At 45.8% G+C, this 21,582-nt stretch overlaps 1 protein-coding gene across 1 annotated transcript in view; it reads right to left on the bottom strand.

Moving 5' to 3' along the window:
* Positions 1-5,808: 5,808 nt before the first annotated feature.
* Positions 5,809-21,582, bottom strand: part of CSRP1 (cysteine and glycine rich protein 1) — a 178,309-nt gene continuing 162,535 nt past the window's right edge. Inside the window, exons 5-6 of the mRNA XM_077295382.1 lie at positions 9,977-10,070; positions 5,809-6,485 (exon numbers count right to left, since the gene is read on the bottom strand). Coding sequence (XP_077151497.1) covers positions 6,409-6,485; positions 9,977-10,070 — 171 coding nt within the window. The 3' untranslated portion in view covers positions 5,809-6,408. The remainder of the gene's footprint in view (positions 6,486-9,976; positions 10,071-21,582) is intronic.

Raw genomic sequence — 21,582 nt, 5'->3', positions numbered from 1 at the left:
TCCCATCACCGTTTATTTTCTCAGGCATATTCGGCGTGTGTGTAAAATCGAAGCATGCTACGATTGCCACCGAGACCTGGCCCAGACCACTGCAAGACTATTGGTGCGAGGAAAAAAAACAGCACTCAGACCATGCGGTGCTGCCAATTTTTATGCACCAGTGTCCTTTGAAAAACTGACAATTCCTGTGCCTCATACGGTAAAATTACACTGACAGGTTAGAGTAGAATAGATACAGTGGGGCAAAAAAGTATTTAGTCAGTCAGCAATAGTGCAAGTTCCACCACTTAAAAAGATGAGAGGCGTCTGTAATTTACATCATAGGTAGACCACAACTATGGGAGACAAACTGAGAAAAAAAAATCCAGAAAATCACATTGTCTGTTTTTTTATCATTTTATTTGCATATTATGGTGGAAAATAAGTATTTGGTCAGAAACAAAATTTCATCTCAATACTTTGTAATATATCCTTTGTTGGCAATGACAGAGGTCAAACGTTTTCTGTAAGTCTTCACAAGGTTGCCACACACTGTTGTTGGTATGTTGGCCCATTCCTCCATGCAGATCTCCTCTAGAGCAGTGATGTTTTTGGCTTTTCGCTTGGCAACACGGACTTTCAACTCCCTCCAAAGGTTTTCTATAGGGTTGAGATCTTGAGACTGGCTAGGCCACTCCAGGACCTTGAAATGCTTCTTACGAAGCCACTCCTTCGTTGCCCTGGCGGTGTGCTTTGGATCATTGTCATGTTGAAAGACCCAGCCACGTTTCATCTTCAATGCCCTTGCTGATGGAAGGAGGTTTGCACTCAAAATCTCACGATACATGGCCCCATTCATTCTTTCATGTACCCGGATCAGTCGTCCTGGCACCTTTGCAGAGAAACAGCCCCAAAGCATGATGTTTCCACCACCATGCTTTACAGTAGGTATGGTGTTTGATGGATGCAACTCAGTATTCTTTTTCCTCCAAACACGACAAGTTGTGTTTCTACCAAACAGTTCCAGTTTGGTTTCATCAGACCATAGGACATTCTCCCAAAACTCCTCTGGATCATCCAAATGCTCTCTAGCAAACTTCAGACGGGCCCGGACATGTACTGGCTTAAGCAGTGGGACACGTCTGGCACTGCAGGATCTGAGTCCATGGTGGTGTAGTGTGTTACTTATGGTAGGCCTTGTTACATTGGTCCCAGCTCTCTGCAGTTCATTCACTAGGTCCCCCCGCGTGGTTCTGGGATTTTTGCTCACCGTTCTTGTGATCATTCTGACCCCACAGGGTGGGATTTTGCATGGAGCCCCAGATCGAGGGAGATTATCAGTGGTCTTGAATGTCTTCCATTTTCTAATTATTGCTCCCACTGTTGATTTCTTCACTCAAAGCTGGTTGGCTATTGCAGATTCAGTCTTCCCAGCCTGGTGCAGGGCTACAATTTTGTTTCTGGTGTCCTTTGACAGCTCTTTGGTCTTCACCTTAGTGGAGTTTGGAGTCAGACTGTTTGAGGGTGTGCACAGGTGTCTTTTTATACTGATAACAAGTTTAAACAGGTGCCATTACTACAGGTAATGAGTGGAGGAAAGAGGAGACTCTTAAAGAAGAAGTTACAGGTCTGTGAGAGCCAGAAATCTTGATTGTTTGTTTCTGACCAAATACTTATTTTCCACCATAATATGCAAATAAAATGATAAAAAAACAGACAATGTGATTTTCTGGATTTTTTTTTCTCAGTTTGTCTCCCATAGTTGAGGTCTACCTATGATGTAAATTACAGACGCCTCTCATCTTTTTAAGTGGTGGAACTTGCACTATTGCTGACTGACTAAATACTTTTTTGCCCCACTGTATATACACATAGAATACATAGATATATAGATGTCAGAGACACACACATACAGTAGGTAACAGGGAACTCTTGGCAAATTGGCAATCAATTGGGCTTTTGAAGAATGGTGTAATTTCTTGGTGGGAGCAGTTCATCCGGCTATGGTGATCACGGATCATAAGAATCTTGTATGTTTAGAAGCTGCAAAATGTCTAACACCAACAGGCAAGATTGGCATTGTTCTTCACCAGGTTTGACTTTCTGTAATTTATAGGCCCGGGAACAAAAACATTGAAGGCAGTTGCCTTATCTCATTGTTTTCCTGGGGGAGGAAATAATTGTGAACCACAAAACTCCAAAAAAGTGTGGTTATAGCGTCTATATGTTGCGATCTTGAAAAAGAGATTGTTGACGCTGAGAGAGATGCCCCTGCTGCCTGTGCAGTAGGGAAACTGATTGTACCTGTGAATCTTCGTCTAAGAATCCTTAGTGAACATCACGAATTGGTCTTGGGTGGACATCCTGTAACAAAGCCACCACTGATATTCTTATGCGGCAGCTTTGGTGGCCAGGGGTACATCAGCATGTCCAGGAGAATGTAGCTTCCTGCATTGTCTGTGTGCATTCTAAGACATCTCGTACTCATTCGTCGGGGTCTCTCCAACCATTGGAGATTCCCAGTAAACTTTGGACTTAAGGCCCCGTCTCACATAGCGAGATCGCTGCTGAGTCACAAGTTTTGTGACGCAACAGCGACCTCAGTAGCGATCTCGCTATGTGTGACACGTACCAGCGACCAGGCCCCTGCTGTGAGATCGCTGGTCGTGTCGGAATGGCCTGGACCTTTTTTTGGTCGTTGAGGTCCCGCTGACATCGCTGAATCGGTGTGTGTGACACGGATTCAGCGATGTCTTCACTGGTAACCAGGGTAAACATCGGGTTACTAAGCGCAGGGCCGCGCTTAGTAACCCGATGTTTACCCTGGTTAGCAGCGTAAAAGTAAAAAAAAACAAACACTACATACTTACATTCCGGTGTCTGTCCCCCGGCGCTGTGCTTCTCTGCACTGTGAGCATGACGTCACCGCTCTGCTTTCCGGCCGCTGTGCTTACACAGTGCAGAGAAGCAGAACGCCGGGGGACAGACAGCGGAAGGTAAGTATGTACTGTTTGTTTTTTTTTACTTTTACGCTGGTAACCAGGGTAAACATCGGGTTACTAAGCGCGGCCCTGCGCTTAGTAACCCGATGTTTACCCTGGTTACCTGGGACCTCGGCATCGTTGGTCGCTGGAGAGCGGTCTGTGTGACAGCTCCCCAGCGACCACACAGCGACAAAACAGCGACGCTGCAGCGATCAGCATCGTTGTCTGTATCGCTGCAGCGTCGCTGTGTGTGACGGGGCCTTTACTTGTTGGTCGATTTTATCACGGATCTACCCGAGTCAGCGAGGAATACTGTAATTTTGGTGGTGGTGGATAGATTCAGTCAGATGTCTCATTTTATTGTGGCAGGGGGTTACTAATAACTTGAGGAAGATAGGGTCAAAATATAAGAGTGTGGCTGATTGGAGACATTTGGTGTGTCCGGACATGTGTGTTGGTGACTTGGTGTGGTTGTCCTCTAGGAACATTAAGTTGAAGGTTCCATCTTGGAAACTAGGTCCCTGGTTTATCGGTCCTTATAAGTATAACACCCCAGGTAACCGGTTATTACTGTGGTATTGCCTTTCTCACAGGGAGGGTGATGCCATGCTTGGAAGCGACGAAGGATCCCTTTAGCAGGTAACAAGTACATGCAACACTGTTCTGACTCCAGGCCAGAAGGGGGAGCTCGAGACCCGATTCAGGGGAACTTCCTTATATATTCTGGCTGGAGGAGGAGTTAGTTGGTTAGTCTGTGAGACGAGATTGTGAGAGGTGAGAGAAGAGAGAGGAAGCAGACAGAGAGTCTGAGAGAGGAAAGCTGGGGCCGTGCAGACCCGTGGATCTATAGCTCCTGGAAGGAGAGAGAAACAGAGCAATCTGTAGGAGACTGAAAGGGGAAGAAAAGCACAGGAGAAGTAAAGAGCTGGAGGGAAGCTCCGACTGAGCTTAATCCACGCTGAAGCGCAGAATTCCGGTAGCCGTAAGACCGAGATTGTGGGGGTCTCTATGCCCCACGGCAGAAACTGGCAGACAGGAGATTGCAGGTCGCCTGCCCACCATTAACACCCAAAGGCACACTAGCACATAGAGCCCGGAGTCATCCTGAGAGACCCATGTAAAAAGGCTTACACTGCTTGCCATGCGGGTAGTGTCCTACCAACAAGGGGGACAGAGAGAAAGTGAGGACCTTGCGTGAAACCTAAGGCAGCAAGGGACTACAACACAACGCAGAGAGGAAGACTTCATCCCCCGCCGGCCGGACCACACCAGCACCTGTGATCTGTACCCTAGACTGTGGCTGCCTTACACCAGTAAAAAGGTAAAGAGAATGCAACCTTGTGTCCTCTAGTTCTTTCTGGCACTACACCATCTTTATCTACTACACCAGGAGCCCTCGGGACCCAGCTTCACCTCTGGGAAGCCATACCATCCCTGCTGCCATAAAATCACCCCAGTGGACCCCTTTAAGCAGCGTCGGTCATCTCTGATCAAATACCAAACAAACTTTATTCTTTATTCAATAAATAATTTAATTTGGATGCCCAGGGCCATGGACCAGGTCACTGCCACCGTGACCACCCCTTTAATGATCCCTGGACCGGTACCGAGTATTCCCTAGGCTCTAGCGGGCGCTCCATAAGAATGTAGCCATTTGTAGCATTCCGCCTTGCTTTGCCACCTACCTTTAGGATCCATAATGTATTTCATTGACCTCTCCTCAAAAAATATGTTGCGTCTTCAGTACCATCACTGCTACCACCATCTCCTGTCATTGTGGATGGAAACTTAAAATTTCAGATAGCAAAAATCATGGATTTTCTTTTAGTTAATCTGAAGCTTCAGTATCTGGTACATTGGAGGGGATACGTTCCTGAGGAGAGGATGTGGGTACCAGCATCTGACGTCCATGCGGCCAGACTGATCCAGTCCTTTCACGTTGCACGCCCCGATAAATACGGTCCTGAGGTTCGGGAGGTCCCTTCTAGACGGGGGGTACAGTCACAGGATTGCCACAACAGGGAGGAGCCAGAAGACCGCAGCATCTGATTGCTCTTACTCCTGCACTGAAAAGAAGCACTACACCTTTTTAAATGTAATTTCTTTTGGCAGTATAGGGGTTAATCGGCCATGTTGGGTGCTTGGAGAGTCTGAGCTCTCAGCTGAGCATGGTTAGCCACTCCTATCCCCTATATAATCTGGATCCTGACTGACACACATCGCCAGAGGTAGCTTATGCTGCATGGCTAGGAGGATAGTTGTTTGCTGGCTGTATGAGAAGGAGTTTGGTTTATTTATCTGTGATTGTTGCCTTGGTTTGTGATAGTGATATTTCCTTTACCTTCTCCTACTTAGGTTTTTTCTCACCCTCCACTCCCTGGTGGATTCTTCTATAATATGTGAGTGAATAATTGTATGCCTGGTATTTTCAGTTGCCCTTGTTCATGTTGCCTTGTTCTTCTGGTTGGTGTACTGCGGTGCACAGCTGCTCCTTTCTTCCCTGGGTGGGGGAAGGGAACAGGCAGAGGTCAGATACAGGAGATAAGGCAAGGTAAGTGGCCCCGGCATCTTCACCTTCAGAAGTAACCAGGGGAATAGGGTGAGCTAGGATGCCCCCTACCGTTAGGGGCAGGGAAGGATCCCCTGGTCCCGTGTCACCCGACAACCGAGTCGTGACATTTGGTTTGTGGATGTACTGGTAAAATGTAGGTGAAGAATTTGGGGCCTCACTTTTATTTTCTGCCTGGGGCCAAACTTTGTCTAAAACAGGTAATCGATGCACATTTGCTTTTAATTAGTTGCTGCATAGCCACAATCAAATTTAAAACACTGACCACACTTTGATTTTATTATGCCTTTATTGTATTTAGCAACAATATTTTAAGAGTGCTGAAAGGAACATGTTAGCAAAAAGATAGTAATCCAAACTGTGCAACTTACTTGTTAAAATGATTCTTCACCTAAATGTATTTCTAAAAAATTCTATGTGTCACTAGTTAATATAAAAATATTTTCTCTTTATTTTTCCTTTTAGTGCTATATAATAGACTGTAGTATTCACTATTCCTTTTGATATAGCAGCCACACTTTTTGACATGATTTATATTGCTCATAGAGAGGCTCCTGTAGAGTTGGTACTGTACGCACAAGCATGAAGGTACAGCTTAGCAACTGTCAAGCCATGTACTCATCCCATCTCAGCCCACCGTAGTTACCATCTTTTTAGTATTCAATTTACGTGAAGACCCACTATGAATGTTTTTAAGTCTAGACGTGCTACAGTATGTGCATTGAGTGTTTACAGCCAAGTAAAATCAACTCACTATCGGTATTAGGTGAAAGCAGTAAAATATATCTGCTCAGTTACAGCATGGAAGCAATAGCATTAATACGTTCATTGCATAATTCTCATAATAATGATGAAATACAAATAGAAATGGAATGTTCATCCTGTGTGAGCCAGAGCTCCAGCACCTTGACCAAATCCAAAGCCTTTTGGACCAAAATTCTTGGCGTAACATCCTAAAATAAGAAAAAGATACAATTAATGGGTTATTCCCAAGAAAACATGTTGTTAGTTGATAACTAGGGGGTCCAACACCTAAACTCCCCAGTGATCATCTTTGATCTATGCTCTAATCAATGTCTATAGGACTGCTGGAAATAGCAGAGCTCTGTATTAAGCAGTCCCATAAACAATGAATAGCGTGGACACTGAGCATTCATATTTCCTCTCCATTCAGGAAAAGGACAAAGTTTTAGCAGATTGGACTCCTAACAAACCGAAAATTAGCCAAAAAAAAAACACCACATTTTTGTTGTTGTCTGTAAAACTTTTCTTCCTCTTCCTTCCATTTAGACTTCTGTTTTTCTCTTGAATGTGATAAAAATGGACAGATTTTGATCAGTGTTTGTCCATGCATCAGTTTTTATCATCATTGTTCTATCAATGTTTCTTGTATGCAAAAACAAACTAAGGCTACGTTCACACATTGCTCTTTTGCTGCATTTTTTGTTGATTTTTAATGCAAATGTTATCTGCGTTTTGCAGTACCAGCAAAAGTACCAGAAGTCTCCTGCACACACATTGGTTTCTTTTCTTGACTGAATGTGAAAACTGTTGTATTTTTGAAAACGGCAGGACGTCACATCTTTTAGCGTTTTTCACCCATAGAAAGCAATGAGTAAGTGCAAACATGCGGCAAAAACTCAGCAAAAAATGAAGGTATCAGGTTTTGCTGCATTTTTGTAACAAAAACCTCAGGAAGTTGCAATCGTGTTTTTTTATGTACTAAACTTTATCAGCATGCACAAAAGACTAATCTTCCAGACAAAAACGCAGCAAAAATGCAGCAGAACTTTGTGCAGAAGGTCTACAGTGGAAGCAGAAAATCTTGATTTTCATAAAAAAAATACAGATATCAAGGGGTTGTGTAGACAGAAAGGCATGAACTATACTGACTTTGGGTGTTAGGCCGGGGTCACACTTGCGAGTGCAATGTGCGAGTCTCTCACATCAATACCCGGCATTGCACGCTCCGAACCCAGTGCCAGGTATTGAGCAGAGAGACTCACGCCAGTTGCTCGCATTGCACTCGCAAGTGTAACCCCGGCCTTAAAAGCAATCTTCATGTACAACCCCTGGCAAAAATTATGTAATCCCCGGCCTTGGAGGATGTTCATTCAGTTTAATTTTGTAGAAAAAAAGCAGATCACAGACATGGCACAAAACTAAAGTCATTTCAAATAGCAACTTAAATGGCTTTAAGAAACACTAAAAGAAATCAAGAACAAAAAATGTGGTAGTAATGGTTACTTTTTTAAACCAAGCATAGGGGAAAAATTATGGAGTCACTCAATTATGAGGGGAAAAATTATGGAATCGCCCTGTAAATTTTAATTCCCAAAACTAACACCTGCATCAAATTAGATCTGCTCGTTAGTCTGCATCTAAAAAGGAGTGATCACACCTTGGAGAACTGTTGCAGCAAGTGGACTGACATGTATCATGGCTCCAACACAAGAGATGTCAATTGAAACAAAGGAGACGATTATCAAACTCTTAAAAGAGGGTAAATCATCACATAATGTTGCAAAAGATGTTGGTTGTTTACAGTCAGCTGTGTCTAAAATCTGGACCAAATACAAACAACGTGGGAAGGTTGTTAAAGGCAAACATACTGGTAGACCAAGGAAGACCTCAAAGCCTCAAGACCGGAAACTTAAAGCAATATGTCTCCAAAACAGGAAATGCAAAACAAAACAAATGAGGAACGAATGGGTGGAAACTGGAGTCAACGTCTGTGACCGAACTGTAAGAAACCGCTTAAAGGAAATGGGATTTACATACAGAAAAGCTAAAGGAAAGCCATCATTAACACCTAAATAGAAAAAAACAAGGTTACAATTGGCTAAGGAAAAGCAATCGTGGACTGTGGATGACTGGATGAAAGTCATATTCAGTGATGAATTGTGAATCTGCATTGGGCAAGGTGATGATGCTGGAACTTTTGTTTGGTGCCGTTCCAATGAGATTTATAAAGATGACTGCCTGAAGAGAACATGCAAATTTCCACAGCCATTGATGATATGAGGCTGCATGCCAGGTAAAGGCACTGGGGAGATGGCTGTCATTACATCTTCAATAAATGCACAAGTTTTTTGTTGATATTTTGGACACTTTTCTTATCCCATCAATTGAAAGAATGTTTGGGGATGATGAAATGATTTTTCAAGATGATAATGCATCCTGCCATCGAGCAAAAACTGTGAAAACATTCCTTGAAAAAAGACACATAAGGTCAATGTCATGGCCTGCAAATAGTCCAGATCTCAATCTAATTGAAAATCTTTGGTGGAAGTTGAAGAAAATGGTCCATGACAAGGCTCCAACCTGCAAAGCTGATCTGGCCACAGCAATCAGAGAAGGTTGGAGCCAGATTAATGAAGAGCACTGTTTACACTCATTAAGTCCATGCCTCAGAGACTGCAAGCTGTTATAAAAGCCAGAGGTGGTGCAACAAAATACTAGTGATGTTTTGGAGTGGGTTTTTTTGTTTGTTTGTTTTTCATGATTCCCTAATTTTTTCCTCAGCATTGAGTGATTCCATAATTTTTCCCTATGCTTAGTTAAAAAAAGTAACCATTACTGACTACCACATATTTTGTTCTTGATTTCTTTTAGTGTTTCTTAAAGCCAGAATGTTGCCATTTGAAATTACTTTAGTTTTGTGCCATGTCTGTGATCTGCTTTTTTTCTACAAAATTAAACAACTGACTGAACATCCTCCAAGGTCGGTGATTCTGTAATTTTTGCCAGGGGTTGTAATATACGATAGCTGCATCCACCCAATGTCAATAAAATCACCACTTCAGGGTCAACAATGGTAGATTTTTTTTTTCCAAAAATATTTTTAAGTTAGATGATCCCTTTACTGTAGCTCAGTGGTAATTTGGAATTGGCAGACATTGATGAATTATTTTACATTGTTTTTAGGGTGCTTGCCTCTGCTTGGATTTGGAATTTAGTTAGACTTAAATTAACAAGATTTTGTAGAAATTCCTGTTGGTCACAAAATTACATGAAGGGGGATAATCACTATATAGAGCAGGTTTAAGGGCTTCTCTGAGCTAAATATTTCTTTGCAAAGGTGTAAAAAATCCAACTCAGTCATACTGTCAGTACTATCACCCACCTAGCTCCAGCTCGGGTCACTCTGTTAGTCGAGATGCCACTGTTACCCCAGCCATCAAACCAATGTGGACTGTGTTTACACCAGATCACGGCACCAATCACAGGCCGGCGGTCCGGCATTTGGTTACAGGAGGTTTTTTTATTTCCTTACAAATTCAGTTCCCTTGGGCAAATTTTTATTTTGGACAACCACTTTAATACCACTTTAATCTTCAACTTTGGAGTTATGTCCACTCTTATATTGATGTTACTTCTCCCAAATGTTCATGTATGCAGTAACTTCGTTACAAAAATGTACCATAATGCAGTATCTACTTACCTTTGCAGTAGATTTCCCCATCTTTATCTGCCAATGTTGTGGACTCCAAACCTTTCCCACACTTGGCACAACGGAAACAGGCCTTATGCCATGACTGAAAGAGAAAGAATACCTTTAAGCCAAGTGAATTTTCTGAAGCAGATTTGTGACTAGTACAACCACGGCCACCACACTGTCAAGTTCATTCAAGGGAATCTGTCAGCTTGTTTTTACTCTATAAGTTGAGAACAGCATGATATAGGGACAGAGACCCTGATTACAGCAATACTGTATATCACTTGATGGGCTGTATTTCGATTAACACACAGACTAGTAAGTGATACATCACTGGAATTAGGGTTTTTGTCCCTACATTATGCTACTCTCAAATTACATAATAAAAACCTAGTGACAGATTCCCTTTAAACACTCCACACAGTAGTTATTGCAAGGTTTCTAAACTTTATCTGTCCTTTGAAAAACACTTATTCTTGTTTCATCAGAAACCATATAAGTCATGTTAAGGGGTTGGTTCAGCAGGCTTGTGCTTCATTAATATTCAGTTTCACCTTCCCACCCCAGCACGGTGATTGACAGCCAAGACTTTCCTGAAGTCTGGGTAAATATTATGTTACATAGTAGAGATATAATACTTACCGTATATACTTGAGTATAAGCCGAGATTTTCAGCCTATTTTTTTGAGCTGAAAGTCCCCCTCGCGGCTTATACTCGAGTCATACCCAGGGGTCGGCAGGGGAGTGGGGGCTGTCTAATTATACTCACCTGCTCCTGGCGCGGTCCCTGCAGGTCCCTGGCTTCCCCGGCGCCCCAGCTTCTTCCTGTACTGAGCGGTCACATGGTACCGCTCATTACAGTAATGAATGTGCGGCTCCACCTCCCATAGGGGTGGAGCTGCATATTCATTACTGTAATGAGCATTAACGGTGACCGCTCAATACAGGAAGAAGCTGCGGCACTGGGGAACAGGGACTGCACAGCGCCAGGAGTAGGTGAGTATAACGGGGAGGGGGAGCGCTACGCGATATTCACCTGCTCCTCGTTCCGGCACCGCTCTGTCTTCAGCATCTTCTGCAGTGATGCTCTCCAACTTCCAAAAATATTAAGCTTTGATATTTATGAGTCTTTTGGGTTGATTGAGAACATAGTTGAGAATCAATAATAAAAATAATCCTGTAAAATACAACTTGCCTAATAATTCTGCACACAGTGTATAAGCCGACCCCCCTAATTTTGCCAGAAAAAAATGGGAAAACTTAATGACTCGAGTATAAGCCTAGGGTGGGAAATGCAGCAGCTACCGGTAAATGTCAAAAGTAAAAATAGATACCAATAAAAGTAAAATTAATATCGCGAGTGCGTCTTCTGCACTGACGCTCAGGTCAGAGGGCGCGGTGACGTGGTTAGTGCGCGCCCTCTGCCTGAATGTCAGTGCAGAAGACGTTGAAGATGGAGCGGCGCCGGAACTAAGTCAGGTGAATATTGAAAGTGCCGGGGGCCTGAGCGATGGAGAGGTGAGTATGTGATTTTTTTTTATCTTGAGTATGTGATTTTTTTTTTATCTCAGCAACAGCAAATGGGGCAAGTGTCTGTATGGAGCATCTTATGGGGCCATATCGTTTGTGCAGCACTATACGGCGCAAATGTCTGTATGGAGCATCTTATGGGGCCATAATCAACGTTTGTGCAGCACTATATGGGGCAAGTGTCTGTATGGGGCCATAATCAACGTTTGTGCAGCACTACATGGGGCAAGTGTGTGTATGGAGCATCTTACGGGGCCATAATTAATGTTTGTGCAGCATTATATGGGGCAAATGTGTCTATAGAGCATCTTATGGGGCCATTATTAACCTTTATGCAGGATTATATGGGGCATATTTTTGTATGGAGCATCTTATGGGGCCATCATAAACTTTATGGAGCATTATATGGGGCTCCTGATTCAATATGGATATTCAAAAACACTTAACCTACTGATGTCTCAATTAATTTTACTTTTATTGGTATCTATTTTTACTTTTGACATTTACCGGTAGCTGCTGCATTTCCCACCCTAGGCTTATACTTGAGTCATTAAGTTTTCCCATTTTTTTCTGGCAAAATTAGAGGGGTCGGCTTATACACTGTGTGCAGAATTATTAGGCAAGTTGTATTTTAGAGGATTATTTTTATTATTGATTCTCAACTATGTTCTCAAACAACCCAAAAGACTCATAAATATCAAAGCTTAATATTTTTGGAAGTTGGAGTAGGTTTTTTTTAGATTTGGCTATCTTAGGAGAATATCTGTTTATGCAGAAAACTATTACTGTGCAGAATTATTAAGCAACTTAATATAAACCAAATATATTCCCATCTCAGTTGTTTATTTTCACCAGGTAAACCAATATCACTGCACAAAATTTAGAAATAAACATTTGTGACATGCAAAAACAAAACCCCAAAAAATTAGTGACCAATATAGCCACCTTTCTTTATGATGACACTCAGCAGCCTTCCATCCATAGATTCTGTCAGTTGCTTGATCTGTTTACGATCAACATTGCGTGCAGCAGCCACCAGAGCCTCCCAGACACTGTTCCGAGAGGTGTACTGTTTTCCCTCCCTGTAGATCTCACATTTTATGAGGGACCACAGGTTCTCTATGGGGTTCAGATCAGGTGAACAAGGGGGCCATGTCATTATTTTTTCTTCTTTGAGACCTTCACTGGCCAGCCACGTTGTGGAGTAGTTGGAGGCATGTGATGGAGCATTGTATTGCATGAAAATCATGTTTTTCTTGAACGATACCGACTTCTTCCTGTACCACTGCTTGAAGAAGTTGTCTTCCAGAAACTGACAGTAGGTCTGGGAGTTGAGCTTCACTCCATCCTCAACCCGAAAAGGTCCCACAAGTTCATCTTTGATGATACCAGCCCATACCAGTACCCCACCTCCACCTTGCTGGCGTCTGAGTCGGAGTGGAGCTCTCTGCCCTTTACTGATCCAGCCTCTGGCCCATCCATCTGGCTCATCAAGAGTCACTCTCATTTCATCAGTCCATGAACCTTTGAAAAGTCAGTCTTAAGATATTTCTTGGCCCAGTCTTGACGTTTTATCTTATGTTTCTTGTTCAAAGGTGGTCGCTTTTCAGCCTTCCTTACCTTGGCCATGTCCCCGAGTATCGCACACCTTGTGCTTTTTGTTACTCCAGTAACGTTGCAGTTCTGAAATATGGCAAAACTGGTGGCAAATGGCATCTCGGCAGCTTCACGCTTGATTTTCCTCAATTCATGGGCAGTTATTTTGCTCCTTTTTTACCCAACACGCTTCTTGCGACCCTGTTGGCTATTTGCCATGAAACACTTGATTGTTCGGTGATCACGCTTCAAAAGTTTGGCAATTTCAACACTGCTGCATCCCTCTGCAAGACACCTCACAATTTTGGACTTTTCAACGCCCATCAAATCTATCTTCTGACCCATTTTGCCAAAGGAAAGGAAGTTGCCTAATAATTAAGCACACCTTATATAGGGTGTTGATGTCATTAGACAACACCCCTCCTCATTACAGAGATGCACATCACCTGATTTACTTAATTGGTAGTTGGCTCTCAAGCCTGAACAGCTTGGAGTAGGACAACATGTATAAAAAGTATTGTGATCAAAATACAACTTGCCTAATAATACTGCACGCAGTGTACTCGGGTCGGCTTATACTCGCGTATATACGGTATATGCAGAATTACCCTTTATTAATGTGGTTCTTGCATTAGGCGGTGTTAGACAGCTATTCCACACTGAAAGCGCTCCTGGAAAAGAGTGCCAATTCTTACTAGGGTGTTAAAGTGACTGCAGTTTCCACTAAACATGTGCAAGGTTTCATCAGCAGGTACAGAAAGGAGTACATAGAGAATCGTGATTTAAAAGATGAATATAAGTAAAAATGGTATAGCTGAAAATGTAATCTTGTCCCCCAAATAACAAGCAGCCATAAAGTTCCACCAGTGGAAAAATGAAAAAGCTATAGCTTTCAGATTATAGAGATGCAAAAGTAATATTTTTTCTTTAAAATTATTTTTATTGTGTAGAAGTGAAAAAATATTAAACAAATGATATAAATGTGGTATTTCTGTAATCGCACTGACGCAAAGAAAAATGTTGCCTTATCACTTTTATCATATTGTGAACGGCATAAAAAAAAAACTATCTCTGAGTTGCTGGTTTTTCGTCATTCTGTCTCTCAAAAATCAGAATAGAAAGCGATCAAAAAATATTATTTGCCCAAAAATGGTACAAATAAAAACTCCAACTCATTCCGCAAAAAGCAAACCCTCACATGACTTTTATATCCAACAATGAAGAAAAAAGAAAATCCGCACCGCTGCTTGTCATAAACCCATAGATTCCATCAGGGCCGGCGTCAGCACCTGGCGTACCCGGGCAAGTGCCGGGGCCATGGCGAGACAGGGGGGCCCATTCAGGGCCGGCGTTAGGGGCAGGCTGCCCGCATGCGGCCCCTGAGGCAGGCATCTGCGGTCCGAGGTGCACGCTAAGGGCTCATTTCCACATGCGAGGCACACGTCCGTATCTCGCATGGGGAAACCAAGCTCTGGCGCCGGCACTTTGGAGCGGAGCTGTGCAGCTCCATGTGTTCCTATGCGGCCGCACGCTCCGCTCCAAAGTGCCGGCTCCACAGCTTGGTTTCCACATGCGAGATATGGACGTGTGCCTCGCATGTGGAAATGAGCCCTAAAAGAGAGGAGGCAGAGGCAGCACGGAGCTCTGGAACTTTTGCAGCTGCTGGAAAGCCGCCCACAATCCGTCGCCATGGATACGCAGAGCAGAGTGACTTCCGACTGTCCAGTGCCTGGAGAATGAGCCGAGCGTCGCCAAACAGGAAGTGTGCAGCACCTGCCACCTGCAACAAAGGATTGCGGGGGCCGGGGGGATGCAGAGCCTGGCTGGGAGGACAAGGTATGGGCTCTTATATACTGATTGGGTTGTGTTATATACTACGTGGTGGGCTGCTATATACTACGTTGGCTGCTATATACTACGTGGGCTGCGCTGCTATATACTACATGGGCTGCGCTGCTATATACTACATTGGCTGCTATATACTACATGGGCTGCGCTGCTATATACTACATTGGCTGCTATATACTACATGGGCTGTGCTGCTATATACTACGTGGGCTGGGCTGCTATATACTACATGGGCTGCGCTGCTATATACTACATTGGCTGCTATATACTACATGGGCTGCGCTGCTATATACTATGTGGGCTGGGCTGCTATATACTACATGGGCTGCGCTGCTATATACTACATTGGCTGCTATATACTACATGGGCTGCGCTGCTATATACTACGTGGGCTGGGCTGCTATATACTACATGGGCTGCACTGCTATATACTACGTGGGCTGCTATATACTACGTGGGCTGTGCTATATACTACATTGGCTGCTATATACTACATGGGCTGCGCTGCTATATACTACGTGGGCTGGGCTGCTATATACTACGTTGGCTGCTATATACTACGTGGGCTGTGCTATATACTACGTGGGCTGCTATATACTACATGGGCTTCTATATACTACATGGGCTGCTATATACTACATGGGCAGCTATTGCAGCGCCCCAGAGTCCTGGTCGTTGCAGTACTGATGCTCCGCTGCTAAGGGGGGCTATGGTACGTCTGATGGCACTGAAGGAGTTCACCTGACCAGGTATCACAGACACCAATGCACTTCACCGTCTGGCCTCCAGGGGGAGCTAAGGGCGCTATGTATTAGGCCACTCCTCACAGTCTGGTAAAACTGGGGGTTAGACAGGAAGTTAGAGAGAAGCTGACTGGGAATCGAACAGGCAACATCCTGTGGCAGAGGGTGTTGCGGGGAGAGACTCAGGAGGGTCCTTGTCAGGAGTGGGATCCTGGCAGAGACCTAGCGAACCAGAGAGAACGTAAAGGGACCGCGCCTGCACTTCCTTGCGGCGGTACCCCAAGAAAGGACAAGAAGCGAGGTTTATTGTGCTGAGTGAGAAACGAGATTAACGCAACAAGGAGAAACACCAGTAGGAGTCGTGCTGTAAGACGAGGCAACATCCTACTGAGGCGCGTAGCCGGTGGCCGGAACGCCGAGGAAGTATTGAGCTCCAGGCCTTACTTCAAACCTACGGCAGGACAGTCAGTTATAGGCGGGCTGTCTCACTCAAATCACCTAAGAAGACATAGGGGGCAACAACTGGAGAGGGGCGACACTAGGGTCCCGGAAGAGCTCCGAGCCTACCCGTCATACGGGTGCGTCCTAGCCATATGATCTGGGGGACGAAGCAGAACATCATAATCGAGTTGTGAGGGAACTTCAGAAACAGACACAACAGTTGTGGGGACTATCCCGTAAGCACAGCAGGGGAGGACCACAACACACAAGCGCTAGAAGGTAGGCACAGATTTCCACCTGCAAAGGGAACTCTGGAGGTGCCATCGGACCGGCCGGACTCCCACAGCCCGGTTAACCGTATTCCAGACTGAGAATCCTGAGCCTTCAGTAAAGAGGTAAAGAGACTGCAACCTGGTGTCCTCGTTAATTACTGCGACCGGCACTGCACCACATCATCACCACCACCCACACATCGAACTGTTATTCCTTTATTGGATCCCCCTTAACAGGGTCACAGGCCGGGGTCTAGCCACCGTGACATCGCCAGAGCCAGAAGGGAGACCCGGTACTTGGGACTCGGTGGCCCTGTGACAGGGGGCGCTCCACTATATGCTACCTGGGCTGCTATATACTACGTGGGCTGCTATATACTACGTGGGCTGTGTTATATACTACATGGCTGTGTTTATATGCGATCATGAATCGTGGTATGTGTTAAAGGGGGGGCCCACTGAGACTCTTTCGCCCGGGGCCCTCAAAAACCTGGAGCCGGCCCTGGATTCCATGTCACCATATAGCTGTATTTTCAATGCCTCAAAAAACTATTTGGGCCACCTCAGGTGCTACATCCATAAACAGAAACATACTGTAGTCCAATGTTGAAGAAAAAAATGATGTGCACTCACCGGTCCCGTGAATTAGTTTCTTTTATTTGGACATTTGGTGGTTACAGACAGGGAGAAACGTGTAGGTAAAAGGATGACCCCATTGGGACCTGTAGACGCACACTTGTGTGAAACAGCTGTCATCCTTTTACCTACACGTTTCTCCCTGTCTGTAACCACCAAATGTCCAAATAAAAGAAACTAATTCACGGGACCGGTGAGTGCACATCATTTTTTTCCTCACATGACTCTGTCAACAGAAATATATGTAGAAAAATTATATCTCTTAAAATATGGCAATGTGACAACTTTTTTTTTTTAAACACAGGGTTTTTTAGTGAGTGATAGCAGCCAAGTATAAAAAAAATCTATGGAAATCTGACTTGAAGAGTGGTAATCTAATCACTTATACTGCATAAGGAATAGTGTAAAAAATAAATATTCTTCATCTGCTGTTGATTTGTTTATTCTGCCTCCCAAAGATCGCAGTAAGGCTCGGCTCACATTTATCCTGTGCATTGCGCTGAACGCTTACACCGGGGTTCCTGTGTATGTCTTTGAAACACCTGTTTCAGGCAGAACCCCAGCAGAAGATTCCCTATAATGAGTCAGATGGATTCACTGTTGACTCAGTTGGCCACAGTTTTGTGCACCTTTTAAAAGGCGTATACCACCGAACAGAAGCCACACAAATTTTAGAATAACTCTGCTGCCTCATTAGTGAATAGATCCCTCGGGGTTTCATCTGAATCATGCATTTTGTAAATTTAAACACAAAAAGAGGTGGTAGCATACCCGTCCCTTCAATGAAGCAAGAACATCTATATTAGATCCAAATGGTCTTTATTGAAAATATAAAAAATGTCAAAAGTTTTAAAAGTTTCCAAAGACATACTGATAGGGAATTTAGGTTGTGAGCTCCAACGGGGACAGCGATGATAATGTGTGCAACCTGTAAAGCGCTGCGGAATATGTTAGCGCTATATAAAAATAAAGATTATTATAGTGCTTTGGAACACAGCACTATACTGTTATTCCACCGTGGTAAACTTCTTCTTATTATAGTGCTTTGGAACAAAGCACTATACTGTTATTCCACCGTGGTTAACTTCTTCTTATTATAGTGCTTTGGAACAAAGCACTATACTGTTATTCCACCGTGGTAAACTTCTTCTTATTATTATTATAGTGCTTTGGAACAAAGCACTATACTGTTATTCCACCGTGGTAAACTTCTTCTTATTCTTATTATTCAGTCCGCACGTAATGCGGCCCGAACCGCTAAACTCACAGACTCCAGTGAGGTGTCATTTCGAAGCCAGCGTTCCTGAGAGGTGTGCTAAGTATTTTTCGTGTCGATCGGATTTGTAGTTTTTGCGCAATTTGTGTTTGAAAAAAGTCTTTCAATGCGTTTCAATGGAGAAATTTTCCTATACGTTTATAATGGGCTGGTTTCTGAGGCAATTTCTAAAAATAACTGCCACCTGGCTGATTAGCTCATTGATATGCGCAGTCAGACACAGTTACTATGCCAACGCCTATGAAATCTACATCAGCTCACCAGGTCACAAGTTTTGTCAGATAATATCAGCTCTTAAAGTGACAGTACAGCACAATTCCAAACCACTATCCGTAGTCTTATGATTATTAGACTGTGGCCCGATTCTAACTCATCGGGTATTCTAGAATATGCATGTCCACGTAGTATATTGCACAGCCACGCAGTATACAGTGCAGAGCCGTGCAGTACACAGCGCAGAGCCGCGCAGTACACAGCGCAGAGCCGCGCAGTATAAAGCGCAGAGCCGCGCAGTACACAGCGCAGAGCCGCGCAGTACACAGCGCAGAGCCGTGCAGTACACAGCGCAGAGCCGCGCAGTATAAAGCGCAGAGCCGTGCAGTACACAGCGCAGAGCCGCGCAGTACACAGCGCAGAGCCGTGCAGTACACAGCGCAGAGCCGCGCAGTATAAAGCGCAGAGCCGTGCAGTACACAGCGCAGAGCCGCGCAGTACACAGCGCAGAGCCGCGCAGTACACAGTGCAGAGCCGCGCAGTATAAAGCGCAGAGCCGCGCAGTATAAAGCGCAGAGCCGCGCAGTACACAGCGCAGAGCCGCGCAGTACACAGCGCAGAGCCGTGCAGTACACAGCGCAGAGCCGCGCAGTATAAAGCGCAGAGCCGTGCAGTACACAGCGCAGAGCCGTGCAGTACACAGCGCAGAGCCGCGCAGTATAAAGCGCAGAGCCGTGCAGTACACAGCGCAGAGCCGTGCAGTACACAGCGCAGAGCCGCGCAGTACACAGCGCAGAGCCATGCAGTACACAGCGCAAAGCCGCGCAGTATAAAGCGCAGAGCCGCGCAGTATAAAGCGGAGAGCCGCGCAGTACACAGCGCAGAGCCGAGCAGTACACAGCGCAGAGCCGCGCAGTAGACAGCGCAGAGCCGTGCCGTACAGAGCGCAGAGCCGCACAGTATAAAGCGCAGAGCCGCGCAGTATACCGCGCAGAGCCGTGCAGTACACAGCGCAGAGCCGCGCAGTACACAGCGCAGAGCCGCGCAGTACACAGCTCAGAGCCGCGCAGTACACAGCGCAGAGCCGCGCAGTACACAGCGCAGAGCCGAGCAGTACACAGCGCAGAGCCGCGCAGTACACAGCGCAGAGCCGCGCAGTACACAGCGCAGAGCTGCGCAGTACACAGCGCAGAGCCGCGCAGTACAGAGCGCAGAGCCGCACAGTATAAAGCGCAGAGCCGCGCAGTACACAGCGCAGAGCCGCGCAGTACACAGCGCAGAGCCGCGCAGTACACAGTGCAGAGCCGCACAGTACACAGCACAGAGCCGCGCAGTACACAGCGCAGAGCCACCCAGTATACAGCGCAGAGCCGCGCAGTACGCAGCGTAGAGCCACGCAGTATGCAGCGCAGAGCCGCGCAGTATACAGCGCTGAGCCGCGTAGTATACAGCGCAGAGCCCCGCAGTATACAGTGCAGAGCCCCGCAGTATACAGCACGGACACGCGCAGTACACAGCGCAGAGCCGCGCAGTACACAGCGCAGAGCCGCGTAGTATACAGCGAAGAGCCACGCAGTATATAGCGCAGAGCCGCGCAGTACAAAGCGCAGAGCTGCGCAGAGCCGCGCAGTATACAGCGCAGAACGCGCAGTACACAGTGCAGAGCCGCGCAGTACACAGCGCAGAGCCGTGCAGTACACAGCGCAGAGCCGCGCAGTACACAGCGCAGAGCCACGCAGTATACAGCGCAGAGCCGCGTAGTATACAGCGCAGAGCCGCGTAGTATACAGCGCAGAGCCACGCAGTATACAGCACAGAGCCACGCAGTATACAGCGCAGAGCCACGTAGTTATACTGCCCAGTCACGTAGTATATTGTCCAGTCACATAGTATACTGCATATCCCTGTTAAAAAAAAAAAGAATTAAAATAAAAAAGTTACATACTCACCTCCTGGAGCGGCCGGTATCTGATGGTTGTTGCACCTCCTAGAGCGGCCGGTACACGATGCTTGTTGCACCTGGAGTGGCCGGTACCCGATGCTTGTTGCGCGCTCCGGTCCCAAGAGTGCATTGCGGTCTCACGAGATGATGACGTAGCGGTGTTGTGAGACAGAAAGACGGAAGTGCCCTTAGATAATTAGATAGTAGATTACCCCGCTCACCAATTCGGAACCCGAGAGGCCCGGCCCACCAAATCGGACCCCGAGGGGCCCGGCCCACCAAATCGGACCCAGAGTGACCCCGCCCCCTAAATCAGACCCAGAGTGACCCCGCCCACCAAATCGGACCCAGAGTGGCTCCGCCCACCAAATCGGACCCAGAGTGACCCCTTCCACCAAATCAGACCCAGAGTGACCCCTTCCACCAAATCGGACCCAGAGTGACCCCTTCCACCAAATCGGGCCCAGAGTGACCCCGCCCACCAAATCGGACCCAGAGTGACCCCACCCACCAAATCGGACCCTGAGGTGCCCAGCCCACCAAATCAGACCCTGAGGTGCCCAGCCCACCAAATCGGACCGAGTGACCCCACCCACCAAATTGGTCCCTAAGGTGCCCCGCCCACCAAATCGGACCCAGAGTGGCTCCGCCCACCGAATCGGACCCAGAGTGGCCGCGCCCACAGAATCGGACCAAAAGTGACCCCGCCCACCGAATCGGACCTAGATTTACCCCGCCCACAAAATCAGACCCAGATTGACCCAACCCACCAAATCGGACCGCCTGAGGGGCACCCAAGTGTGAAAGTCTTGCAGGGGCAGCCCGGGCACCATTCCAAAGCACTATCTGTAGTTCCTTCAGGAAATACCCATCTAGTTCTTATTATTATTCAGTCCGCACGTAATGCGGCCCGAACCGCTTCACTCACAGACTCCAGTGAGGTGTCATTTCGAAGCCAGCGTCCCCAAGAGGTGTGCTAAGTATTTTTCGTGTCGATCGGATTTGTAGTTTTGGCGCAATTTGCGTTTGAAAATGGTTTTTCCCCTCATTGTAATGCTTTTCAATAGGGAAATTTTCACATAGGTTATAATGGCCGGGTTTCTGAGGCAATTTGA

This window comes from Ranitomeya variabilis, chromosome 3 (genome assembly GCF_051348905.1).
Source record: "Ranitomeya variabilis isolate aRanVar5 chromosome 3, aRanVar5.hap1, whole genome shotgun sequence".
NCBI lineage: Eukaryota > Metazoa > Chordata > Amphibia > Anura > Dendrobatidae > Ranitomeya > Ranitomeya variabilis.
Note: the sequence above shows the minus strand (reverse complement) of the source record. Positions and strands in the feature narration are given on the sequence as shown.